At 43.9% G+C, this 27,919-nt stretch overlaps 1 protein-coding gene across 3 annotated transcripts in view; it reads right to left on the reverse strand.

Annotated features, from left to right (window-relative positions):
- PAPPA2 (pappalysin 2) overlaps positions 1–27,919 on the reverse strand; it is a 204,632-nt gene that overhangs the window by 86,622 nt on the left and 90,091 nt on the right. For all 3 annotated transcript variants that reach the window (XM_083157266.1, XM_083157265.1, XM_083157264.1), the window contains exons 5-13: positions 25,433–25,726; positions 21,155–21,347; positions 17,009–17,130; positions 15,015–15,507; positions 5,841–5,969; positions 5,125–5,216; positions 4,848–5,044; positions 1,721–1,810; positions 1,441–1,576 (exon numbers count right to left, since the gene is read on the reverse strand). In XM_083157266.1, coding sequence (XP_083013392.1) covers positions 1,441–1,576; positions 1,721–1,810; positions 4,848–5,044; positions 5,125–5,216; positions 5,841–5,969; positions 15,015–15,507; positions 17,009–17,130; positions 21,155–21,347; positions 25,433–25,726 — 1,746 coding nt within the window. The remainder of the gene's footprint in view (positions 1–1,440; positions 1,577–1,720; positions 1,811–4,847; positions 5,045–5,124; positions 5,217–5,840; positions 5,970–15,014; positions 15,508–17,008; positions 17,131–21,154; positions 21,348–25,432; positions 25,727–27,919) is intronic.

A 27,919-nucleotide genomic window follows, 5' to 3' on the forward strand; every position in this document is an offset into this window, starting at 1 on the left:
ACCTTCACTCTCCTGATAGGGCCTAACTATAACCTCCCATAACCTAACTCTCCGGCTGGTACCTAACCCCCTTTTACCAAACCCTAACCCTTCCCCGAGTGTCTAACTCCAACTCTCCTCTACCACAGCCAAAATCTAACCATCCCCACAGTGCGTAATTCTAATCACCCCTTGTGCCTAACCCTATTGTTCCATCTCATAGCCTAGCCCTAACTCTCCCGATAGTGCCTAACCCTAAGCTCCCATAACTTAATTCTCCCGCCAGTACATAACCTCCTGTAACCAAATCCTAAACCTCCCTCGAGTTCGTAACTCCAACCCACCACTGCTACAGCCAAAACCTTACCTTCCACACAGTGCATCATTTTTACCTTCTGCCTAGTGCCTAACCATAACCATCCCCTCTAGTAGCCTAAACCTAACCCTCCACTCCATGTCCATGCAGAATGTCGGCTTTGTGCAGGCACCGGAATGGTCAAATCAACTATGTAAAGTTCTACAAAGCTAATTTACCTGCATGTGGCAGTGTACAAAAGTTGAAAAATAAATAGGCTTCCACTCAGCCTCAGACTGTTGAGTTACTGTCGGAACAGACGAAAACGGCCCGGGATTCCGACTGTCTGTACATTCCGACAGTCGGAATCCCGGATTCAATGCTCCCCATAGGCTTTGTGAAACGTTCCTGCTTCTGCTGCTACAACTACTTATTAGTATTACCTACCTATTCATTGCTATGAAACATTTCCATTCTTTTTAATGATTTTCATTTTTTTATATGTATTTTTTTTTTTACCTTTTGTACGTTGACAAATGTCAATAAATTAGCTTTATAGATTTATACATTTTGGCATTGGATCTTTTTGTATCCCACTTCACATAATATCAACAGACAACTAAGAGAATGTTGGATAGGTTCTGAGTTTGCCGGAGATGTGCGATGCTGGATGATTTCGGAAACTTTTTTAAAACAGCAAAAATTTACAAGGCAAAATTAACCTATTTTTGCCCTGTCAATTATTTTGGCTGTAAAATTAACCTAATTTTGCCCTGCCAATGATTGCCGCTTTCCAAAAATGTGGGATATCAGCACTGCAACCGGTCACAAGCTGAGATCCAACATCATGGCCATCGGTGGTAACATGCAGATCCCTGGCCTCTCCCTGCTCCCTTCTCAATGCTGCTGCCTGTCAATCAGGCAGGGGCAGAGGGGAAGTGTGGGAGAGATTGCAACGCCCATTCCGCACGTTAAAGCTTGTTATTGCCAATAATCATGAATCTACGACACAGATCTGCAGTCAGTTCAGAATCAGGCCCAATATAAACACATCATCTACACACCAGTCAATATAGTATATAAATATATTTGTAGCAGCAATATTTCTTGCGATAAAAGGAAATACTGTCGTTGAACTATTGGTGATTTCTATCATTTTTACTCACCAAGTGAATGGTTCTGTCCCATCACATCCATCAGATGTGCAGTGACTGTGGACACGGGAGTGCTGTTGGGAAGGCTGCCGTCAGAAGACAGGTATATGTAGAATGAGTCTGCAAAACTTGGCTTATCAAAGCTGACCTAAGTGAAGATGGAGCAACAATGAGAAATAGTGTAAATGGTGATCTCTCCACTTGTATACTATACTGACATAGTTACAAAGCAGTTCTATCATTTTAGCCAGACGTTCTGTCCAACTGATTTGTTATATAAGAGGCAGATTACCTTTAACCAAACACGCTGATCCCGATAGACATTACAGGGGAACCATGAAGACATCTGGGTACCTGATATCCCATTTAAAGGTAGGCAGCCCTACAAGCAAAACAAAAGATATGTCTATAAGGATACGGTTTGTCCAATATCCCAAAATTTCCAATATTTATCAAATATTTTCTATGAACACCAATGGTGGGAAGTGCTACAGTAATTTGGCTATCCCAATGGTGTGCAGATTCCAAGATGAATGGGTGTGGCCTTGAGGGACATCCTCTTCTCTGCAGTCTGAGGGTGTGCCCAGCGGATGCTGGCTGCCCCCAGAGATTGCCCAGGCTTTGCCAGCTCCTTCTCAGAAACAAGAGCTGGGCCCTGCAAGATTGTACCACAGTGCAGTACCTGCAGTGAAGCTGGTATTTTCGTGTCACCCGCTCAGAGGGTGACAAACAGGTGTCCCCACTAGTCACGCCACTGGCACAACCTGCAGTGCAACAAGGTTTTGGCCAGGTGTTTCTTACTTTATTTGCTTTGCTCTAAACTCACAATCAGATGCACTGTAAATAGAACGTTAGTCTGTGATGTAAGGATGTACAGATGTAGCCACGCTTATCGGCCACAGTGCAGTAATGGTGAGTGTGGCTACATCTGTATGAGGGTTTTCTTATGGCACTCAGAGACCATGATGTTGGCTGATATTTCTTGGCAGACATATTTCAGCACTCTTCAGAAACACAGGCCCACTACTGAGGTATGTGAACATGTTGCCAATGGAATCTGCATGATACATCTACAATGTCTAGGTAGACATTCAACAGGTAGACAACATGTGGTCAACATGCATTAGGTCGACATAGCAAACAGTCCACAGTTTCCCAACTTCTGCTTGATATACTACCATGTGGACCTCTTTTGGGCATTATAACCTTGCCGGACGCCTGACTTGACCAAAGCAATGTTGACCTTGTCATTGCCAGTCACTTAGGCTGGCTTAAGTACATCATGGTTCTAAAGTAATTGGCTTTATTTTTAATAAATATATATTTGTGCACAAACCTCAAAGACTGATTTATTTCTAGAGATAAGGAAATAAGCCCTAAAACTTTGGCAGACAGTCACCACCATGCCTTGCCAGCCAGCAGTGGTTCCAAAATCTGATACCACCAACAGTGCACGTTTTCCAGGTCACCTGTGGATTTTTAAAATGTGACAGTTGGTGATACAAAGTGCACCGGATAGGTGACTTGGAAAATGTGACCTGGGTTTAAGACCAGGGTTATATGCGGACCAGGGTTAGGAACCACTGAGCTAGAGAAAGTGTTGGAAGTCAATGATTGCCTCTCACTGCTGTACAAGTTGTACTTCATCAATGTGCTGTGAAGTCACTTGAAAATGTAGTGTCGGCGAATGCTAGAAACATAAAAACCTGGTGACAAAAGCTAAGAGCTGTCACATATACGATACGAGTGAGTGGTGATAAACGTTCTTCCATGCTCTATCCAACAGTTTTATATAGTGTTGAATTAGCAGCTTAAAATAACTTTCTGTGATTTCCAGTGCAAATAAGATGTTTGTTGTCAGACGAGCGTTATGGGCATTTTCACCAATTTCCACTTGAAGACATGCGATCAGGAAAGCAAGTTTGTCAGATTTCAGCACTTACATCTACCAGCATCACAGCTTGAGAATTGCAGTTTGCCAGATGTAACACTTTCGATTTGCTGAAACTCTCATTGTGATGTTGGGAGGAATCCTGTACATTTATTTTTTATTATTAAATAATAGCAAAATAATTTTCTCGCTTTGACACACAACAGATGTATCAAAAGACTGAACATTACAGCATGCTGGATGATACCATATACAGATGAAACCAGCCTCTGCCATCCTGCCAGTGCCACATATCCATAGTGCTGGCGGGGGGGGTGGCGTGGCCGGCTGACGGGGACACGCTAGTGGCTTACGCGCTCGCACATCCCACGCTGAAAGGCAGCGGGGACTGGGTGCTTCCCTGTCCATATCCACTACAGGCAGGGAGAGGGGGCAGCCAGCTGCTAGGCTTCCGACAGAATGGGGTGCGAGCGAGCTTCTTGTGCGTGCACACACTATTCTGTTGGACTCCGGCGGCTGGCGGGGGGAAGGCGCATGGCAATTCTGTCGCCAGGAGCCGCGGAGAAGGGTCGGGGCTACGATGATGCAATTCCTCAGGAATCGCCTCATTGGGTCCCTCTCGGACCACCCACTTGCATTCTGTTGTGGGAAGCTAAGGAAGGGTGTAGTGGGCTGGTAGGTTCCCCCTGGCCTGAAAATAGATGTTTATGTAAAACATCCATTCGCATGCCTTGCGTGCAAACCCGCGGTGTGAGGGGGGCCAGCGCAGGGCAGGCACAGGTGGACTCGCAAGGCAGCAAATTTGTAGCCTTGCGAATCAACCAGAATAACCCCCTATCTGTAAAATGGGCACTTCTGACAGTAATTGTCCAGCGGCCACGTGAATGCAGGGATCGGTTTTGTTTTGGTGGACTGTCTTGGATGTGTATGCTGGCTTCCATGTTTAATTGTAGTGTACGCATGGAACTTAAGCACCTGTTTCTGACGGATGTTTTGCACCCCCCAGCAAGGGGCAGATGCAACTAATAATTGCAGGCTGTAGAGGGCGGCATCAGTTTCCACATGTAGATCACAGATTTAGGACCTTATTCTGGTTGACTCGCAAGGCTGCGTATACGGTATCCCCCCCCCCCCCCCCCCAAAATATTCTATGCACTGTGCTGTGCACTTGGTGACACTGTATGAGAAAAGAATTTAATACTGTAGATCAGTGATGGAGAACCTTGGCACTCCAGCTGTTGTTGAACTGCCCATCCCAGCATGCCCTACTACAGTTTTGCTATTTGGCCATGACAAAACTATTGCAGGGCATGCTGGGATGTGTAGTTGAAACCACAGCTGGAGTGCCAAGATTCTCCATCACTGCTCTAGATTGTCTTCAAATAGCATTCGGGTATAGTTCTACTTTTAAATATGGACAGAAATTGTATGGATTAGATATCCTTTATTTATGACCACTGAATACAGGCTCTTGAAGTACAAGGAGTGAAAAGACGAGCCTATTAAAAGAATCATCAGACAAAATTACCTTTTGCACAGGCTCTCCTACCAGTGCAGACACCGGACACTCTCTAGGGTCCTCGTGTGAAGCAACAGCCTGACTAGCCCATTGTTCCCTGGATCGCTGTGATGTCTCCCCACCACAGATAGCAGACACCCCAATTCTGTCATCTGGAAAATCACTGCCGTCTTCCTCGCCGAGTACAGAGCAGAGACTGGGCTCTCCTGCCAATACAAAAGACTCCAAGTAATTAAAGTAGCCCAACTATATTTCAGAACGTTTTTCCGAAATGCCAACTACGCACCTCGGCAGATGTAGTTTTCTTCCAGTTGACACTTTTGAGAACAGCCATCCCCATTATGCAGCGCGCCATCGTCACATTCCTCTCCCAGCGCTCTGCAGCCATAAAACGTATGACAGTTAACTATTTGCATTGTCTGTAGATACAGTTACTGGAGACCTCTAAGAACAAAGTGAATGACAGTAGTGTACATTATCTTCCAGTGCCTAATACGCTTCTCCGATTCAACTTATTTTTATTTCAAAACTTGTAGATAATAAGAACATGAAGACGACCTGAGGACGTGGATTCATTTTCCTCTGCTCAAAATATTTCAACTTCTCAGTTTCTCGGCAGCACTAATTATTCAGTATTTTGCAGAGAGCTGAACCAAACGAAAGAACTAACTGTTGCACGCCAAGACCTTCTGTGCCCAGGAGCGGGTGAGGGAGGCGAGACTGCTATCTTTTCAAAATGCATTGATACATCAGCTGGAATTTCCATCTCACCAGTAAATAGGCGAGACACAACTTTATGTGTGTAAAGTTTCCATAACAATGTAGCAAATCCAGCTGGCTGTTTAAGTATGTAGCACCCCGTCTCTCACCCAACCTTCCTGTGTGTGTGTGTCTGGCTCTTGATTAAATACAAGTGACAGATATATCAGCTGAGCACAAATGGTGCTTCTTGGCTATGCCAAAATTAGCTGAAAAAGAAGTTTATTGCTTATTCTCACTTACTCATTGACGTCTCCATCTCCACAGAAAGGGGCTCCATGAATGTGAGTCAGTGGAGGAGAAGACTCTCCGACTGCTGATCCGGCAACCACCTGCACATGATACTGATATTTCTGTCCCGATGTCACGTCCCTGAGCAGATGAGATAAAGACACTGTTACAGGTTACCGGAAAGGATATGTTCAGCTAAATGGTGCAAAAGGGGTATGGGTAAAATCCGGAATCGGATAAAACACCGGAATGCCGGACTGGACATCAAACTCTGCATTCCGGAGCTTGTAGTATCCGGTCCGGGGGTGTCCTGTCCGGGGGTGCTCCATCTGATGAGGCTGCTCTCGCACCTGTCACCTGGGAGAGGAGAGGGGGGAGAATACAGCCTCACCGCATGGTTCGGGGGTGTAATAAAAACTGGAACGGTCCAGACCACACAGGGAGGCTGTAATCTCCCGTTCCCCTTGTCCCTGGTGTGAGCAATCACAGGCATCCCCCCGGACAAGACACCCCCCGCATGGGACACCCCTCGGACCAGACACTATAAGCTCCGGAATGCAGAGTTTGATGTCTGGTCCGGCGTTCCGGTGTCTTATCCGGGTCCGGTTTTTACTTAGTCCCGGTGCAAAAGTCAAATTGTACCAAGGAATTCAATGCTGCACAAACATAGAGTAGTTACAAGCCCGAATGACGGCTTCTGCAATGTACTTCCAATTTTAGCTGTGACCGTTTTAGTCCACAAATTCTTCACCCCACCCCCGTCCCTATTTGCTCCTACCTAGGGGGTTATTCCGGTTTGAGGACCGATGTTTTGGTTGTGCGCATGCGCATTTCTGCGGACGTACACGTGTCAGGTGGGTGCCCAAGACTGCGGGCAGGTGGTGTGAGGCTGCGGGCCTGGGGGATACGCCAAATGGGAACGTCCAGCATTTCATAGAGGTGAGTTAGCCTCTATGTAGTTAGCCTTTTATTTATAAATATAGATGATACTGTATATGCTCCCTCATGAGTGGATCTGTGTTACAACTGCAGGAAAGTACAAAGCATCACCAATACTATATCTCACCCTATATCCAATTCACATAACTCATTTCTATAAACAGAATACTGGTGAAGAGAAGATCTTCCAAATGGACGACCTACCAGAAGTACGGTAGATCTTTAAAGGTACTCTAGCAGCAGACCTTTGAGAAGATGTAAACGGAAGGGAAGACCTTTAAAATGAAGACGTGTGCAGGGAAGACCTTTATAGAGAAGCCCTGTGAGAAGAAGACTTGTCCCCAAACACTGGCAGACAACACCCCTTTTCCAATGCTGCAATAGCCCAGTATCACCAGGATCATTTGTGCGAGATGCACTGGTTTTGAGCACTCCCACCAACCAGGGTTAAAAGCTCACTGTTTTGACGTGTGTAGCCACAGATCCGGTTGAACAATAGTGACTGAAACCCGGCTGACAGGTAGGGATGGCCATCGGCACATCCCCCATCGATGGCCTTTAGAGCAGGAACCATTGATGGCTATAAACCATTCTACCTCACACCATCGATGGTTCCTGCCATCGCTTAGCCGCACATGCGCAGAGCAATAGGAAGGGTTGCTGCGGGCAGCCTGCCCGGCCGGGATCCACACGCATGCGCAGAAGAAACTTTAGCCATCAATCCGGTTTGTTTCTTTTTGCGCATGCGCACACCTTCCGGCGAGGCGGGCCACCCACAGCGACGCCGCTGGACGCAATGATGCTGCGCACACAGTGCGCATGCACCCCCAACTTTTACCATCGGAAGCCATCCATCGATGGCATAAAACTATTTGACCATCCACTATCGATACCCAAAACATCGAGCACTAGGTCCCAACCATCGATGTTTTGGGAACGTAAAACAATTACCATTTCTCTCCAAGTAAGAGCTGGAATTAGATATAAAGGACCCCAGGGAGGAGTACAAAGAAGTCACTTGACACTAAGCTTAGACTGAGAAATAAAGTAAAAATCATTCATTCTCAATCTATCAAATACTGTAAAGTCATGTCAACACATATCATGCCAAATTGTCCTCATTTTCAGTCCCAGGTTTAAAGAAAATTGTCCCTGGAGATTTCCATCCCTGACCACGTACATACCACTTACTGGGGCAGATGTATTAAGCCTGGTAAAGTGGTAACGCACCGGCCAATCAACTCTCCACTGTCATTTCTCAAACACAGCTGATTGGCTGGTACGTTATCACCTTCCACTTTATCATCACTTTATCACCACTTTATAAGGCTTAATACTGTACATCTGTCCCGATGTATCTTATTCTTTAGGTTTCAAAAATATTGTATTTTTGTATCTTTTTTTTTACATGCTACTATATGTCATATATTATTAGACAGCATCTAATATAAGCTCAATACTCAATACAATAAAGTTATGGTTAGTTGACAGGTTGGAGGGGAAAAGTACCTACATCATGCTTGATCATACTACACTGCTTGGCATTACAATGAAGCTACTATCAGCCACATTGTGTATGTGCTGCCATGGTGTTGAAACGTACTGTAGGTCGCAGTGTGGATTTACAGTTTGGTAGATAAGTAGGTACTATTTGGGAGCATAGGTGCCGATTCTGTGGGTGCTCAAAGGCTTGAGCACCCATGGAAATTGATGAGCACCCACGGCGGGCCCAAATCCCGTGGCTGGGCAGCTGTATTACTGCCCATACCCGCAATATTATACAGCACACTTCCGCCCTGCCTGCACACCTATAGGCAGCAGCATAGCAACCCCACCACGCACCGTGCACTCTTATGCGACCTCACGCACATCCACCGTGTGCTGGCGCCAACCTCCCCCCTCCAGCGTGCACGATCACACACAGTCGGTGTCTGTCACAGGGGCAGCTGCTGCAGCAGAGTACGAGGAAGATACGGGGATTGTCTCCTTTTATATAGCAGTTAAACACCAATGTCTAAAAATAAGTGAGGGATGGGGTAATGTGCAAAAAGGGGGACTCTCCTGCTGTAATGTGTAAAAAGGGGAACTTTGCTGCCGTAATTTGAATATTGGAGACAACTGTGCTGCGCAATATACATTGGTAGTATTTTGTGGCCACACCCCCTCACCATGGAGCCACTCCCATATATTTTTGGCTTGCGCACCCTCCAGCAAAAACATAAATTGGCACCTATGTTTTGGAGAGGTAATGATGAGGGGTGAATAAAATAAAGCTGTGACCGTTTTGGGGGCGCAATGCAGCCAGTGTATACGTGTTTTATGTGCGGTTTCCCTACCCCGGCATCTTAATTGTGGCTGGAGTTATAAGGAACCTTTGGGGAATCTCATTACAAAAGCTGGTTCCTGCCACTCTGGCATATCTTCGGCAAATGGAAATACAGCAGCGACAATATTTGCGTCCATAATTTATTCAGGGCCATAGTGAAGACATAGCGAAGTACAAATAAACTCTCTGGGGTGTATTCAATGCGGCCGACGAGGGAAAACATGCGATCCTCGCTGTTTAACCCCCACGCCGGATGCTCACCCTATTCAGCGCTTCAGAGGACATAGAAGATTCCCCCAAACAGTGAGGCACGCGGCTAATGCAAGGAGCCCACTGTATTTAGCCGCAAGCCTTGTGGTTTTAGCAGCCGCACACGCGGTTTCCTCCTCGCTACAAAAACCATTGCAAGCGGGGGGGGGGGGGTGGATCGGTTGAATACTGACCCTGCGAGCTGTGACAGCGAGCAGGTAGCGCTGCTCGCTGTCACAGTTTGCAGAAAGCATTGAATACACCCCCCTGTCTTGCAGCAACATTGGTATTAAATCAAACTATTTATCTTTATACATAAATGACTATGTACAGAAAACTATAATGTTTCTATTTGCACAGGCACATCTAAAAAACAATAAAGATAGTGATGAGAATGTGCTGTGACTTATTTAATGGTGTCAAGTTTTAAAGCAGAAAGTAAAATAACACCATGCCTTGCAGTTACGCTGCACACAAATCAGGTTAAGGCCCTCGGCAGTTGATTTAAGGATGCTGCCAATATAAAGGATATGTAAATATGCAGACATTTATTATGCAGAACGGGAATGCACCTACTGGTGTGTAACAGAGGGGGGAACAGGTGCGACAGTACCATCATTTTATGGCTGACACATAAGCATATGGGTCTCATTAAAGGAAATTCACAGATACAACACAACTTATAGGTCACAATAAAAGACAAATGACATATAAAATACTAGTTGTTGAGCCAATGAAAAACATTTTAGCATTGCCATGATTGTCTTTGCTCATGATCAGGGTATTAAAGCTTTTTTGAACAGCACCTGTTTCTCTGGGAATAAACCTGGTAGAAGCGGTAAATAAGAAGAACAGGAAGTTTTGCATCTTTATGTCATTCTGTGCATCTGTATGAGACAACAATGCCAATAAACAGTGGAGGACACTAATGAGCCACCCCTGGTTTCACTGCAGGGGACATGAATGGAACGCTCAGTCAGATCTGCCAATAGGGGGATGCTGTGGGTACAGCTGTCCTGGGCCCGGCCTCTCTGAGAGAGAGGGAAGGGCCTGGGCAACTCATTTTGCCCACCGCACCCCCCACCACTGCCTCCACTGTGCTGCCTGCTCTCTCAGTGCTCTGAACAAAGTCATGTAGAGTCCCGGAGGCTTCTTCACCTCCAGACGCCGGCAGCCAATCAGAGCTCACATACTGCCGGCAGCCGCTCTGATTGGCTAACAGTACACAAGCTCTGTTTGGCTCATCAGCCGTGCCACATTTTAATTGGTTGCTGGCGTCCGAAGAAGATTGCACTCCAGGAGCAGGGCTTTGTTCAGCCACAGCACACTGAGCAGGAGGCAGCACAGCGGAAGGAGGTTGAGACATGAAGCCGGGGGCGGTGAGTGAGGGGGGAGCCAGGTGGTAAGTGAGGGGGCTGGACTAAAAATCAGTCCCAGGCCCCCAAATTCCTAATAGCAGCCCTGCTTTCAGTTGCATGTCTACTCTACACAGAGGGGTAATTGTATGAAGCAGTGATAAGGGAGAAGGGGTCTGATGTACTAAGCCTTGAAAAGTGATAAAATGGAGAGTGATAAACCACCAACCAATCGGCTCCTAGCTGTCATTTTTTAAAGACAGCCTGTGACATGGACGTTAGGAGCTGATTGGCTGGTGGTTTATGACTCTCCATTGTATCACTTTTAAACTTTAGTACATCTGCCCTCAGCACTGAAGTAACATCTATAATTTGCATAATATACAATGATACCGAACAGCTGATTGGTTGCCATGGACCACTTCTCCTCTGGCTCACATCTCCGCCCTTATATCTACTTCATACATCTACCCCACAGTCCTTAGGCGATAACTACACAAACCTTAAGTGTGTTTCCATGTACATTTAGGGTGAGGATGGCTTGGGCAACAATGTGTCACATCACAGCCTGTCTACTACAGTTGTACTACTACCTTCTAATAAAATAATCTCAAAACAGCTAAAGAAGTTGCCTATAACCAATTCCGGAACTAGAAGTCTGAGTGCCCATGAATGACTTACTCCACCCTCCCCCAATATAAAAAAAAAAATTTAAAAAATTCTGGCTTAGTTAAATTGAGGCAACTCTCAATGATATCCTCCAAATGAATATTCTCCATCACCTTTTGCTCAATTGAAAGTATTACATAATCATGTAGATAATAACATCTCTCCAGTTTATCTCCCAGCTGCCAGTTGTTGCTACAACATTGAAATCCAGCCAATAAAGACTAGTCCAAAGCCAGGTTTGGTCATGATTCTTTAAAGAACTACTAACCCAACCAAGTCAAGAGGTTTTATCATGAACTACAATTCATTGATCCAAATTATGCTACGCATACACTATACAATTATTGGGCAGACCATCAGACCAATCTGGCTGGTTAGAATGAAAATCTGGTAATGGATGACAGCAAATGATAGATAACGGCAGATAATGTACACGCGCCGAAAGCAGCCATGAGACACCTGCAATTCCCCAACCATTCCCGTTTAGCTACCGGTTTATACATCCGAATAGTCACTTCCCGTCAATTACATTTCCAAAAATGTCCTCATTTCGAGCAGGGTTGCGGGAACACCTTTGCTCATGCGCACTGTGCATATAGCACCACATGTGCAGTCTACTGATAATCGCACCATCGCCAGATAATAAGCCATTGCATACAAATATGAATTAGGCCCAGTGTGTAGGGGTACTTCTTCAGGATGGCTGTGGTCTCAGAGACAGGTAAATAGGGCAACATTCTGCATGAACAAGACTTTAGCCACCCTAGTCAGGGGCGGAGATATCGTGAGGCAGCCCCCGCTGCTGCTTGGGGGAGCGGGGGCTGCGTGGGCGCTGTGTGCTGGTCCTGGACGGAGTCTGGACAGAGTCCAGAATACTTATGGGGCAGCGGCAGCATAGTGGGGGCGCCGCCGCCGGACAAGTCAGTGTCCGGCTGCGGCACACTGACCACAGTTTGCCGGCTTCTGTGTGCTGACTTGTGCCACCTGCCCGGCCCCGCCGCTGCCCGTGCGCTCGCTCAGTCGGCACGGGCGCGGCCATGATGGTGAATCCGGATGTCATTTAAAAAAAATAAAAAAAATTACTGTGGGCAAAAGAGCCAATGGGAGGGGGGTGGGCGGCAGGGGGCGTGGCCTAGTCGTGTCAGACTGAGGCAGGGGAAGCAGCAGTGTCTGCTGGTCCCTGCCTCAGCTTCAATTGCTCCTATGCGTGTGACGTCATCACGTCACACGCTGGAGCCTGGAGAGCCAGAGGAGCCGGGAAAACAGCAGAGGGAAGAACAGGGGAACAAGTCGCCCGTCCCACCCAGTCAGTGACAAACTTCTGAATAAAAGAGGTTTTTTTTTTTTAAACCAGTGCTATTAAAAAAAAGCATTTTTTTCCATGTGTTTGCCTTACCGAAATGCCATAGGGGAAGGGGGGGGGGGGGTAAAATTTTTGGCAGGGGGGAGCAAAATTTATAGTTACGCCTCTGACCCTAGTGATTTTAATTAATTTGGAATGAGTTTAACTAGGCAGTATAATATTCCAGGAGTGATACCACATGTTCATTCTCATAAGTTGCCCATTCATGGTGCATTTTCCCCGTGCGATGCGATGCGATGCGTGCTCCCGCGGGCATCACATCGCACAGTACAAAAAGTATGTGCTGCACATACTTTTTGTACTGCCCTCGCATCGCACGCAAATCGCATGCAAAACGCATGCGTTGCGATGCGATCCAGCCCATGATGGGTGCGATCATCGCACTGTGTATGGGCACCTTTAGTCCATGGGACCAAACAATGGATACTTTTGATAGACTAGGTTTAACATAATACCAGAATATATGAAATTATATGTCACAGTGATTTAATGGAACACTGTAAAACATTGCGCATTCAGATACAGCAGTGGTCACATACTGAATAGAGGCATACTGCACATACCTTCTTGTGCATCCTATTCACATATTAAGGGAAAGAGTCTAACAAAAAGACACTCCTTGCTGCTAAGTTATGCCACTGCATGGTGCAACTGTTTAATGCGTCGAGGCTAGATGTACGTGGACACAGCTGTATGACCCTAGACCCAACGTAACTGAAAGTCATGCCATGGCCTAATTGGTGTCCCATTTCTTAGATTGAGGAACAGAGGGGCAGATGTATTAAGCTTGGTAAAGCATACCTCCCAACTGTCCCGCTTACCGTGGGAACATCCCGTTTTTTTGGGGACGTTCCTGCATCCCTCTCGCGGCCGGCAGTGTCCCGCGGTGGTGGGGGGGGCAGTTGGGAGTCCCCACACTGTCCCTCTTTAGAACGATGAAACGTTGGGAGGTACTGTATGGGTAAAGTGATAAAGTTGTGATAAGTGGAAGGAGATAAAGCACCAGCCGATCAACTCCTGCCCTTTATTCAAACACCTGATTGGCTGATGTGTTATCACCTTCCACTTTATCACCACTTCATCACTTTACCAGGCTTAATACATCTGCCCCATAATTCTCTACCGGGCATCTGTAACATTATGCATTGTGTAATAATTGCCTCTCTGGCTCTTCTTGCAGTGTTTTAATGAAAATAAATATTTATATTTGCAATTGCTATTACGGATCTTTTGGACTGCTTACGTACAGTAATGATTGAGGGCCAGCAGTGCTCTGCTACATTATTATTGTGATAGCCTAGTCACATTTATAGTACATTTGGTCACATTTCGAACCTGACAGCAGGGCTAGTAAGATAAATGAGTTTATCTGTTCAGCCTGCTCGCTTATGTAAACTACTAATCCATTCAAACCATGTGGCAGAGCGATTCACTAAATTCATTTATTTGGCATCTTGTATACCTCCAGCTGGGGTGGAACTACATATCCCAGCATGCACTCCTGGAGACAGGGCACGTACATCTTGACAGGGTGTTGCTTCCAAGATGTTAAGAAACTAGACGCCCAGCATGCTCTGCTGTTGGGTGAAGGACATCCTAGGATGTAGAGCTCTATAAGAAGAGAGCTGTATACTTTATAAGCTTACGCTGAGTTTTATGCACCGAAGTCTATACTCAATAAATGCCAAAAAGTATTTTATTGAGCGGCTTTTTAGAAAGTGCAGTCTCCGGTCTGCAGTTTAAACTGCATTATTTAGGCAAAAATGCAATTACCAGTTGAAAGTGAAATTAATCACAGAATTTATTCTAAAAAATATACCACCCACATTCAGTATGGTTCATTAGTTTCAAGGATAATGACTTATTATCTTCATCACAGATCCCCACCCACTGTGTCCTACACTATTCCTCACACACAGGCACATTAGTCATTCACATCAGTCTCATAATGAGCTGGCATTTATCTCCTTTATATGTTCTACATTTCTTACAATCTCTGATTTGTTAACCCTCAGTCTATGTCACATTACATATAAGGTGTGTCTGGCTAGGCTCAGGAATCTATTGTGTTCTGTGGTTACACACAGACATGTAGGAGAGGAAGTGGGTGGGGCTAGCCTAGAACAACCTGTAACCAATCAGAGCATTTAAATGTTAATGGCCGCGCCAGCACAGATGAGTTCAGCTCGGAAATCTCATTTCGGTTCAAACTTTTGCATGCCATGTGTGGGCAACAGAACGGAGAAAGAAGGTCTATCGTAGACTAGGCCAACGGTTCTACTCACGTGTCTGTGAAGAAGCGTTGGGTTTGGGTCTTTGTGAAATGACGATCTCTCAGGAAGGGGGGATCCCTGAGTATCCTGTACTTCACCGGTCTGCAAGATGAGCAAACAGGGTCATGAGGCATGGACACCAGGAGAGCTGCGTCTATCTCCATGCGTGGATCAAATGTATAAATACGGACTCTCGCAATGTTCTTGATAGTGGTCAACCTGATGGTCAGTGGAGTATCACAGAAGGCTTCCATACTTCCCAGGTGCAAGGACTCATTGTGTTCCGTTATTAACTCAACGTCTGACAATGAGCTGGATAAGTTGGGAGAAAGATAAGTTATCCATATAGTCATGGCCTGGGGTTGAACAGGCTTTAAGAACTGGAGCTCCAGCATACACCCGTGAGGCAGAGTACACGCTACAGACTTATTCATGTTGAACAGGTGTATTTCGGGGCTCCATGCTTGCATGCTCGACTGGCAGGGCTGGTCAACATCTGGAGGACCTAGATTGAAAAACATAAAACCCTGTGAAGATAATTTCCTATTTGTGCTCCGCTGATATTCAGTTATGCCTATACTGGTGTATTACACAGATGCAATTTTAAAACATTTCTGAATGAATTCAACAATTTAATTTAGATTTGTTTAGCTAGTTAAGTACCTTAGCCGTAATTCATGTTTATATGCAAATGTATTTGCAATTGCCATTGTCTAAGCTACGGAGCTGCTTATATTAACATGTGAAGCTGCCACCCAGCAATGAAAAGTATGTCCACCAGACTCATTGCAAGCTCAATCGCAACTGCGTACACATTTGCAGCCTAAATGCAATAACAACCACATTGTCAGTTTAATCAGAGGGGGCGTGGCCTGTCTGAATTCCAGCCAACCAGCTACATTAACCAACTAAAGGGTGGTGTTCAGCCATAGAATCAACATTGATACCTAGTGGCCAAATAGTCGCTGAGTGGAACTCATCAAAGAGATTGCCATATTGAACTATTGCTTGTGTCAACCTTTTAGCAATATCTAGTGCATGTCGAACTTTTGACCATGTCGACCATTATCCTGTTGATCATTATTAGTTGACCTATTGACTGTCGAACTAGACAGTCAATTTAACAACTGGAACAAACTCCCATACCTCTTAACCATCCCAATTGTTAGCAGGACAGTCCTTTTTTGTGCATAGCCAGCAGTGTCCCACGTTGGGGGGAGGGGGCAGTTTGGTGTCCCCCGTCAAATAGACACAGTGCGCATGTGCACAGCTTCTATTTATGGAGACAGGAGGGCCGGGGGTGTGGCCAGCATAGTTGCCTACTTCCTGGCTGCTCTCTCCGGAGCCACTGACAGGGCGGGCGGTCGACAGATGACCAGTGTGGGGACATGGCCAACGTAATTGCGTCTTTGTGGCTCCGCCGTGCAATGCCGGTATTTTAGGCATTGCACGGCGGGGCCCAGTGCTACAGTGACACGATATGCGCCATTTGCTACCACGGACCCCCAGCCACGGGGGGTGGGGGGTGTCGTGGGATGATGTCTGGATTCCGGGGAGGCTTGCTTACATTTCCGGGGGGCCGGGAGGTTGACCCGATTTCCGGTACCCTCCCGGCCATTCCGAGAGGGTAGGCAACCCTGCTGGCCATGCCCCCACAGCGCCAAAACTGTGGCATGGACATTACCATGCAGCCAAAAACACTTTTCTTTCAGACACACCCATTTCGGGAGCGCAGTGTCGCACGCAGGAGTCCCTAGCCCTGCCGGGAAAATGTTGGAAGGTATGCCACTCCTACAAAGGCACCTAACCCTTAGTTTGTGCCCCTCTAATTATTATTACAGTGTCCTGTCCCCTGAAGATATAATGTTTATATATTATATACTTGTAAATTGTCTTGTACTATAAGTCATTATATTTGTATTTTGACCCATAAATGAATTAATGAAATTAAATAATTATTACAAACTGCTTTTAGCACTCGTGGCACAGTAAAGACTGATGCCTACCGACAGCTTCTTCTGGAGTCCAGTAGTCAGAGTTGTCACACAAACGTATGGAGGAGGCCTGGTGTGCATACTGCAGAAATGCTCCATCAGCTGTACAGGACCCACACACAGATCCGGACTCTCTGTACAAGATATGACACAGACAAAGATCAGAACAAGATACATTCCTAAAGTAAATAAAGGTAAATTCAATAAAAAAAGCCACCCTGGTTGGACAAAAAAAGTAAGGTCAGCTATCAACAATAAAACAAGAGCATTTAAATTCTATAAAAATAACTTGAATGAGGAGGCGTTCGCAAAATACAAAGAATCAAACAAAACTTGTAAAGGGGTAATCAAAGCAGCTAAAAGATTATATGAAGAGCGCATAGCCACCGAAAGCAAAACCAACCCAAAGAAGTTTTTTAAATACATAAATAGTAAACATTTAATTAAGGAAAACATAGGCCCACTAACTGATACTAGTGGAAAAAGTGTTACTGAGGACAAGGAAAAAGCAAAACTGTTAAATGAGTTCTTCTCATCAGTATTTATTAAGGGAGAGCAGACTGTGGAACGAACATTTACCACAAACGGGACAAATAAGCCAGATCTCATTGTGAATTTCACGCCGAAGGAAATAGTACTGAGGCTAAGCAAACTCAAAACAAATAAATCACCAGGGCCAGATGGGATTCATCCAAGGGTATTAATGGAATTAAGGGATGAACTAGCTACCCCCCTACATTATATCTTTAGCAAGTCACTATCGTCAGGTATAGTACCAAAAGACTGGAGAGTAGCAGAGGTAGTGCCAATATTCAAAAAAGGAAGATCCCGCTAATTACAGACCCGTTAGTTTAACATCAATTGTGGGTAAACTATTTGAAGGATTTTTAAGGGATGGTATCCAGGAATATTTAGACCATCACAGTCTACTCAGTACTAACCAACATGGGTTCGTGAAAAATCGTTCATGCCAAACTAATCTACTAGGGTTCTATGAAGAGGTTAGCAAAAACCTCGATAATGGAAATGCTGTAGATGTGATTTTCCTAGATTTCGCTAAAGCATTTGATACTGTCCCACACAAGACATTGATTAATAAAATGGAGAACCTAGGATTGGGTGAAAATATCTGCAGATGGGTAGGGAATTGGCTATGTAATAGAGAACAAAGAGTGGTTGTGAATGGTGCCGTATCAGATACGATACCGGTACTAAGTGGAGTGCCCCAGGGTTCGGTTTTGGGGCCCATTCTGTTTAACATTTTTATTAACGATATTGGGATAGGGTTACTCAGCAATGTATCCATCTTTGCGGACGATACAAAACTTAGCAAAGTCATCAAATCATCAGAAGATGTCACCATGCTTCAAAATGCAATTCTAGATAAGTCTGCAAAAAAATGGAAGATGAGGTTCAATGTAGATAAATGTAAGGTTATGCACCTTGGGAGACACAACCAGTGTGCAAGTTACAACCTAAGCGGAGAGGAACTGGGTAATTCCATACTTGAAAAGGATCTAGGAGTCCAAATAGACAGCAAACTGGGATGTAGTGCCCATTGTAATGTAGCTACAAAAAAGGCCAACAAAATTCTGGCATGTATTAAGAGGGGAATGGAAACTAGGGACTCAAGGGTAATTATTCCACTGTATAAGGCATTGGTGAGACCTCACCTCGAGTATGGAGTGCAGTTCTGGGCCCCACACTATAAAAAGGACATCATAGAATTAGAAAAAATCCAAAGGCGAGCAACAAAGCTTATTAGGGGAATGGAGACTTTAAGCTACGAGGAGAGATTAAGCAAGCTGGGACTATTTACACTAGAGAAGAAACGTTTAAGGGGGGACATGCTCAACATGTAAAAATATATCAAGGGCCAATATAAGGAACTGTCACACACCCTCTTTTCTAATAGAAAGGAATCTAGGACACGAGGACATGAGTATAGATTAGAAGAAAAAAGATTTCATTCAGCTAGTAGAAAGAATCTCTTTACGGTCAGAACAGTCAAACTCTGGAACTCTCTTCCCAGAGAGGTGGTAAACGCTGGCTCATTAAATGCGTTGAAGGCAAAGTTGGACAAACATTTACTGGATAAAAACATCCATGGGTACAAATAAGAAATATAATCTGTCTGTAAAATATCAGAACCTACCAAATCAGCAATGGATATCTAAACCAGGTTGAACTAGATGGACGCAAGTCTTTTTTCAGCCTTACCTACTATGTAACTATGTAAGAGCTGTGACCCCTGTACCACAGAAAGTAACATATAGATAGATGTGCAAAAAAAATGTGTTTCGCAAGTAAATGAAAGTTCTAGAGATGATTTACATCATGGGGCATCAACAACAATACAAAATACCTTTAATGGAACCATCACCAAAACTAATAGGAAACCTGCAGCTGTTCTGCACAACAGCAGCCTGACAATGTGATAATGTAGGCAGATCTGGGCAAGTCTTGGTTGGATCTGGGGGAGGTTTGGCTTGATCATGGGAGGAGCCTATTTTTATACCAATTTTGCTTTTTAGAATGTTGGGAGCAGGGAAAGAAACATAGAAACATAGAATTTGATGGCAGATAAGAACCACTTGGCCCATCTAGTCTGCCCCTTTTTTAAACATGTTACCTCAAACCATATTTGATCCTTATTTTTTTTGTAAGGATATCAATATGCCTATCCCAAGCATGTTTAAATTGTACTACTGTATTTGCCTCTACCACCTCTGATGGGAGGCTATTCCACTTATCTACTACTCTTTCTGTGAAGTAAGGGATTATTATTTATTAACAGTTTCTTATATAGCACATACATATTTCTCAGAGTATAGTTGAACATTCACATCAGTCCCTGCCCCAGTGGAGCTTACAATCTCTATTCCCTACCACATGTACACGCACACACAGACATTCTAGGGTTAATTTTTTTGGAAGCCAATTAGCCTACCATTATATTTTTGGAATGTGGGAGGAAACCGGAGTACCCGGAGGAAACCCACGCAAACACGGGGAGAATATACAAACTCCACACAGTTAGGGTCATGGTGGGAATCGAACCCATGACCTCAGCGCTGTGAGGCAGTAATGCTAACCATTACACCATCCATGATGCCCTTACACCATCCATGATGCCCTTACACCATCCATGATGCCCATGATGCTGGCAGGGCTATTGCCTAGGACAGCTGCAGTTTGCCACTGCAAGATCTCCATTAAAACTGCCAAGGCTTTATCCTGTGGTTCAGCCTGGTCATCCAGCAGAACTTCCTGGACATCGAGCTCATAAGGGAACAATTCATTCACGCTAATAGAGCAAGTAAGGGAGTGGCGGGGATCTAATTTATGGAGTGGCGTGGATCTCATTTAGGGGAAAGAATTATTTGTGAAGGTCATTGCCAGACAGAGGAAGCTAGACAAGCAGGGGCCAGTGGCTGTGCCTTAGGCAGGAGTACGGCATGTGACTGGGATTTGGGGAGTGAATATGTGTCAGTCAGTCCATGAGATACTATTACTGTATGGGAACAATAACGCTATGCGGGAGATTCAATTAGATGCAGGGTTTGCTGCATGGGGAGAAGCTATGGGATTAACATGTGGAGCTATTCAATAATCTAACCTTCTCCCCATGCAGTCACTCTCCAATAAATAGTGTAAAATGTGGAATCAAATGGGCTTCCCTGCATGCAGTGGTGGAAATAAGGGGTGCTACTAAATACCCAGGCCCTGGTCTGAAGGAGGGGCCCAGTGGGGGGCCTGGTCCTTTACAGCTTGTCTCCTCTACCCAGCATACACTGCTATGCGCTGGGGTGCCGTGTGGCCAAAGAGAGGCGCTTAAAGTACTATTTTTCTATATTTTATGTTTTATGGGTGCATGACCACGCCTCCCATGATTAGACCATGCCCCTGGAAAATACCTGGGCCTTGCCAGACTCTCTACTTCCCTGCCTGTGTGTTAAATACAGGGGGTGCATTTATCTCTTACAGCATCTAAGGCCGCAAGGAAACATCCTGCCTCTGAGGATTAGCATATGGGTTTCTGCAGCTAACTGAATTGGGCAGCATCTTCTATTGGTTGCTGGGATTTGCCAAAGGAAATGTTCGTGCTTGGTCTGGGGGCCCTGGTTTGGAGTAATGTCAAAGGTCCATGTACATTACCTTTCATACAGTTCTCCACTGATAGGAGGTAGCCAGTGAATGGTGAGATAATCCGGACTCTGTTTAATTACTATAGGTGCCAAAGGAACAGGGGAAGGTTTCTTAGACCTAGTCCAACCATGATATTTGAGATCAATGTAACAATGCATCCGGGCAACTTGGTTTGGGGTGAAGCTGTTGGCACAGTCATCATCTGAAAAGGAAAAGAAAGGAACAGGGTCAATTTCAGCTTTAAGTTCAGAAACTTATATTCTTTTTTAGTAGCTGGACTTTCTTTTCAAATAGCATTATTTGAACATAGTAGTTTTCCCTTTAAACAGGACATGGACTTTACAATGTAGCTCCTTGCCTGCTCACTGTGCAGGTGGCCCTATTGTACTTTGATGCAACATTTATCTACTGCTTATCATTTCAGTAGGAGTTGGTACATCAGAGAGGAAGGAGATACTGCATCACACCTCAGTCATGCCACTAGTACTTGTTCAGTTGCTAGGATAATTTCTCAGTCAATTGTTACCAGCATGCATCACAGAGTCAGCCAGTCTGGGGCGGCCCAGTATCTCCAGGATACTGGGCACACCCCCAGAGTATTGTAAATGTGGGTGGGGCAACAAAACAATACACCCCTTCCCATGAGGCTTTGTAGAAGGGCTAATCTTGCTGTAGTTTCCATAGAAACAAACCAAGCATGCAAGTTTACCCATGGTCCCCTCCACCAAGTTACTGACCTGTAGAGAAGGGGTTGAGGCCCTGTATACTTGTAGGCCAGTCCAATTCTAATACCGTACTACAGAAATCCATATATAATACATGACATACAAAGTAATGTAAACCAGTTATACTGTATATAAGTAATTGTGCACTATGTCCCTCTACCCAACACGTCATCAATTCCAGGAAGTTTGTTGAAGTAAACCAATGCATGGTAAATACCAAGTCATGTTAAAAAAATATATAATAAAAAGGAAAAAAAGTAAATAAAATCATCATAAAGACAAATAAAGTAATAAGTAAATGAAGAAGCAAATGAAAATAGCTCCATGAGGTAATGAAAACTATTATTGCCTGTTGTGTATCATTAATTGGAATCTATAAAGAAAACATTTTTATTGTATAATGTGTCTTTGAATCTATGAAAGTATCATATAGTTCAGCACTAATAGTATATAAAAGTGTCAGCTTTATTAATTTTAAGCACTTTAGTTTATTCATTTTATTTCATAGATCCATTTGGAGAGGGAAATATCATGAAACTTTCTGTTCGGCCTATGCTTGATTATTTTTTTATGGCATAAAAGGGATAAGAGCGGGGGGAGGGTTGAGACTTGCAACAAGTGCCCCACCCAGTACTACAAGATACAACATTTTTCAGTATTGCCCAGGGCTGAACAGGGTGGTTTATATTATTTGCATCAAATTCCATCATCACGGCACCACCCACAACAGCGGGGAGGTGTGGGTTTATCCGTGAGGGTTGTCCACACTCCTAGGGATCTCCTGGACATTCAGGTGTAAGAAGGCACAACATAGTACCACAAAAATACTACAGCAAGTATGGCTCAGCATACAAAATGGCGGCTCCACTGTGTGTCGCACTGGCAGGTGCATTCTAACATTCTCCTAGAGACAGACAAGTGGCTGAAAGGATTCCCAATGGTCTACAAAATGTCAGAATAGTTTCACTGGAGCCGGGTTATCTATTAAAGTACAACAGTTGTACTTTTGTGCTGTTTTGTCATTATTTCAATACTTTTCAGGTTCTTTGCAACAATAAGAGGGCTTCAGATGTTTTTTTCTGTTGAGGATGGGGCTCTTGTAAGTGGGTGTGGATCATAGGATCATTAGGTCGACCCCAATAGTTCGACATGCACAATGTCGATATGAGAAAAAGGTTGACACAAACATGGCGAGTGAACTTCTGGCGTTGCTGCATTTGGAACACCTTAGCGTTCAGTGGATGATTACGTATGATAAATGCATACAAATTTAGAAAATTGTGAAAAAACATCTGACTGTGCTCTATCACACGCATGCACGTCACAGTTTTTCAGCGGCAGGGGACGGGAACCCTGCCCGTCTCCGCTTCAGGGAGATGGGCAGTGATAGGCAGGGGGGGTGGGGATGTGGGGAGGCGGCAGGGACCGATGGGTACCTGCCAGGAGATGCCAAGGACCGACAGGGAGCTCCATCGGAAGGGGAAGAGTGAGCATTTCGTGCGTACGCGTCCCCACTGGATGAGGCCAGCCCCATCTGTACAGTAATTTATTTCACTGTAAAAGAAAAATTGCTCTCCTCTACAGAATATTTAGGAATACAAGGATTGAAACCTATACTAATGTAAAAGTGTGTATTTAATTTGAAGAAACAAGTTCTGTAATGAGGCATTTAGACAGTAAGCCGCCATAACTAAGGTCATCTGCTGTACTTTGCAGCCTTGCTTGATGTCCTTTAGAAGTGACAGCGGAGCAAGGAAGTGACAGGGCTAAAACCACCACTGCCAATTGTTTAAGGAATGCCTGGCAAGAGAGAACCCATCTGGCATAACAGTCAGGACCAGGAGCCATCCAGCCAGGAAGACCACCATTGAGGAGATGTACCGAACCTTCTCAAAAGAAGTTGACCATATTAACCAATCAAATTATATCATTTTATAAAATTAACTAAATAAATTAGAGCTAGAATCATTTTGGTTGATATGGACAACTTTTACACGTATCCTCTTTGGAAGGAATATATGTTTAAACATTGTGGGACATAGGGGGACATTTACTAGGATGAAATGGGTACGAATGGCTACAACATCAGAAAATCCGAATGAGGAGAATACGACAGCTTTGTAGATTTGTGGTAGTCTCCATTCGTATTTTCGGGATGTATATGGCCTATCCCGCATGTAAGGGATCAGCCATGGCCCCATACTGTCTCCTGCTAATGTAGACCAACTTCTGGGTTCCAAACATTAGCCCAAAGAAGTGGGTGGTCCAGAGACTTAATGATAGCGCTCATGTTGGAGGGCCCCCACATTTTATCACTAGGGTGAAAGCATATACAACTAGCAGTAATTCTGGGCTAGGATTGAAACTAGTTTAAAAAAAAGGACCTGTTATCTGTACAATAGTGTAGGCGGAAGTAATATCCATCATTATGTATTCTGTCAGTTCACTAGGGACCAGTACATCATATTCATGCATACAGTAGGTGACAGGTCCACTTTAATAACAACATTAGCCGGGGACTCATCTACCTGTCATGTGGTGTTCTGTCTTAATTTAATTAATTTATATGTAAATACTGGGAATTAAATGATAACCCCTGTGGTTTAAATGGTTTAAATGGACCTCCTATAGGGAACCACTTGAAGAATGTTGTCATTTATAATAGGATTGGGACATTACAATACACAAGAATAGCCAAAATAATCAATCACCACAAATATATATATATATTTGGTTATACGTAAACCTCTATATATAATTACATTGGTTAACACGGGCAGTTGCTTAGTGATGATAAACACTCCTGATGTTTTCCTGCAGAGGAATGAATAATCTCTCTCTCTCTCTCTCTCTCTCTCTCTCTCTCTCTCTCTCTCTCTCTCATTTTGTATCAGACTTCATCAGGGGTTAACTGTCTTAACAGGGAATTTGATTGGAATGTCTAATTTTTAGATGGTGTACATTCAATTAAAAACTAAATTAGGAATCACTAACTGTATATCAGAGGTCAGCTTGAAAAAAGAGCCTTTGTCCAACGTTTGTCCAAACAAACTAGTAGCAACTGTTTGGTATTTGTTCATTGTGGTTCTCCCCCTCTAGGGAACGTATTTAGCTGTTCTGCCTACTATAGTTTATAAATCATTATATCTTTGTTATGTTTAGCACGTTATTAGTATTAATTTAGCATATATATATATATAAATATATATATACACCTGTCGAGTCTGTGACACCTATATGTATGTACAGTGGGAGATGTGGCTCATGAAGAGGGGAATAGAGAAGGGTTGGGCCAGGACAGAGCAGTGGATGAAGTGCAGTGAGGAGCTTGGCAAAGCAGGGCTGCAGGATAGGGCAGAGCAGTATACAGATATGGGCCCAGAAATTACATAGTGGGGGGTGGACTGGAGTGGAGCCATCAGAAGGGGGTTGGAAGGAGCAGTAGGTAGACTGAGGCAGACTATGTACACACATATATATTTCCAATATATTTATTATTTACTGATGCAGATTTTAGGTCTTTGTTGGTAACAGATAAGATTGTCACTGGGCAAAGTCTCACCTGTGTAGCTCATGTAGTTGTTATATGGGGTTCCAGTGTATATCATTGGTCCACAGGTGTCATTCGTTGGGTCTGGGTCACGGCAAAACTTGTTTCTAGGTGTTGGCGCAGTGTCAGCACACAGGTCCCCCGTCTCCATGGAAGGTTCAGTCTCACTGCAGGGGTCATCACAAGACTCCCTCTCACTTACACCTTTAAATACATGGTACAGTCCCAGGGCATGACCCACCTCATGAATCATGGTGTTGGTGTGGCCCGGCATTCCATAATAAGATGGGTTCAAGACTAATCCACCTGTGAAGAACAAAAAGCTGTTTATAATACTTGGTTCTCCCAACTTCACTAATCTCTTTGCATGAAAAAAATATTTTACAGGCAGTTCTGCAATAAAGGATCCGCCTAGTTCCAGACAAATAAACCAATCAGCCGCAATAGGTTACTCTTTATTTGCACAGCAAAGGCTTGCTGGGATCGGAATGCCTGTGTGGCCTTCCGATAGTTTGCTGAGAGAGAAAGGGTACATGCAAAAGGTTGACATTGACAAAAGATCGACACAAGCGAAAGGTCAACATGAAAAATGTCGACATATGAAAAGTCGGCGTACGTTTTTTATGGATTTTTTGTGTCAGTGTGGACATGGACCTCCAATTAGTGTAGCATGTACCCTCGCATGGCTGGCTATGCTCGCCATACAGTACATATGCTTTACCCTTTGTAATTGAAGTCCATGTGAATGCTAAAGTATAAAAAAAGAACAAAAATTTTAAGAAAAACTGTGTCAACCTCTTTATGTTGACCTTTCACATGGCAACAGCTAACTGGAAAAGCCATTACAGCCATTTATGGTTTAAGAGCCGCATGTCCCGGGGGTAGACCATGTTCAAGGGTCTATAGCAAGTAGGGGAGGCACTGTGACCATTGGGTATGACCAGAGCCACATGGGTGAGTATACCGCCCACACTATCAGTAAAAATAAATAATAATCATAATAATAATAATAATAATAATAATAATAATAATAATAAAAATTGCAGAATTTGAGAAAAAAAAAGAAAAATAATACCAATACTTAGATTTATGGTTGACTTTGTGGCCATGGTGATGGGCCTATTTTTTTGGTGGAGCCCTGGGGGCTACAGCTCCATCTGCCCCATTGATAATCTGGCCCTGGTTAGTACAGCCCTGACCTCCCACTAACAGTGCCTCTGACTTTGTAGAACATAAAACTATTGTATGTGACACAATGTACAGTACATACATACAATCTCCACCCATGCTGGAATTGATGTTACTGCCACCTTTCTGGCGAATGATCAGATCTCCTACAATGGGGAGTTGTTTTAAAACCTTCGACACCGGACGAATGGAATAGAAGTCCATAACGACCAATCAGCTTCCATCTATTATTATCAAGTGTATTCAAAAAAATTATTTCTAGAAGTTGATTGGATGCCACAGAAAACATTCGCCAACTGTCCTCTATTTGCTATTTCTCCCAGTAATAATTGACCAAGTACACGTGCCACAAATTTAAGGTAAGCAGCAGAATTGTTACAGCATGAATATATTACTTGCTTCAAACTGTTGTGCACTTTTTTTTAATAACAAGGATCTGATGACGTCCATTTAAATGTAAAGAAGTAGAAGTACAGTAGATGAAAGGAACAGTGAAGTTCTGCAATGGTTAGAATTAATCTGTAACAATAACAGACTACCAGCATCCATGACAATACACTCCGAAAACTGCAGTGCGCGACAGAATTAACCAGTGTTCTAATAAAAATAGATAGGGACACAACGTATGACATTGAAGTTTCATGTGCTTAAACCTGAAGCATCCTGATGGTCATTTAGTGCAATACAAAGCGACTTTTAACCACAATGAAATGCTTAATGTCTCGAGCATCCATCCCTCTTGATGTAATTAAATTGGCTCTACATTGTCCACTGATCTGGTCTTATTCCAGTAACTTCCCTTCCAGCTGTAATTACAGAAGAGTCTGTGTTTTTTTTTTTAGAAGTGTGAAATTAAATAGCGTGTCTATAATTTAAATAAGGACATTTTCAGAAGAAGACTGAATAATACAGAAAAATAAATCACTAAGCACTTAGAAAACTATTACTTATTAAAGGATGAAATTTACCCAATACTTAAAGAAACAACTGAGGCCATTTACAAAACACAAAAGGGCTGATGCACAGCGTAAATTCACCCTGGCGATGACGTTCTCGATTTTACACTGACGTCACTACGTTTCCATTACCATTTTATACATCAATGGCAGTAGATCAATCTATGGCCCTTATTTAGATCTGATTGCAGTACAAATGTGTTCTCAAAATGGGCAAAACCATGTGCACTGCAGGTGGGGCAGATGTAACATTTGCAGAGAGTTTTAAATTTGGGTGGCGTGCGTCAAAACTGAAATCTAAATTGCAGTGTGAAAATATTGCAGCCAGTATTTACCCTGCACAGAAACAAAATAA

The sequence above is a fragment of the Crinia signifera genome, chromosome 8, assembly GCF_055691185.1.
Source record: "Crinia signifera chromosome 8, ASM5569118v1, whole genome shotgun sequence".
In the NCBI taxonomy this organism is placed as follows: domain Eukaryota; kingdom Metazoa; phylum Chordata; class Amphibia; order Anura; family Myobatrachidae; genus Crinia; species Crinia signifera.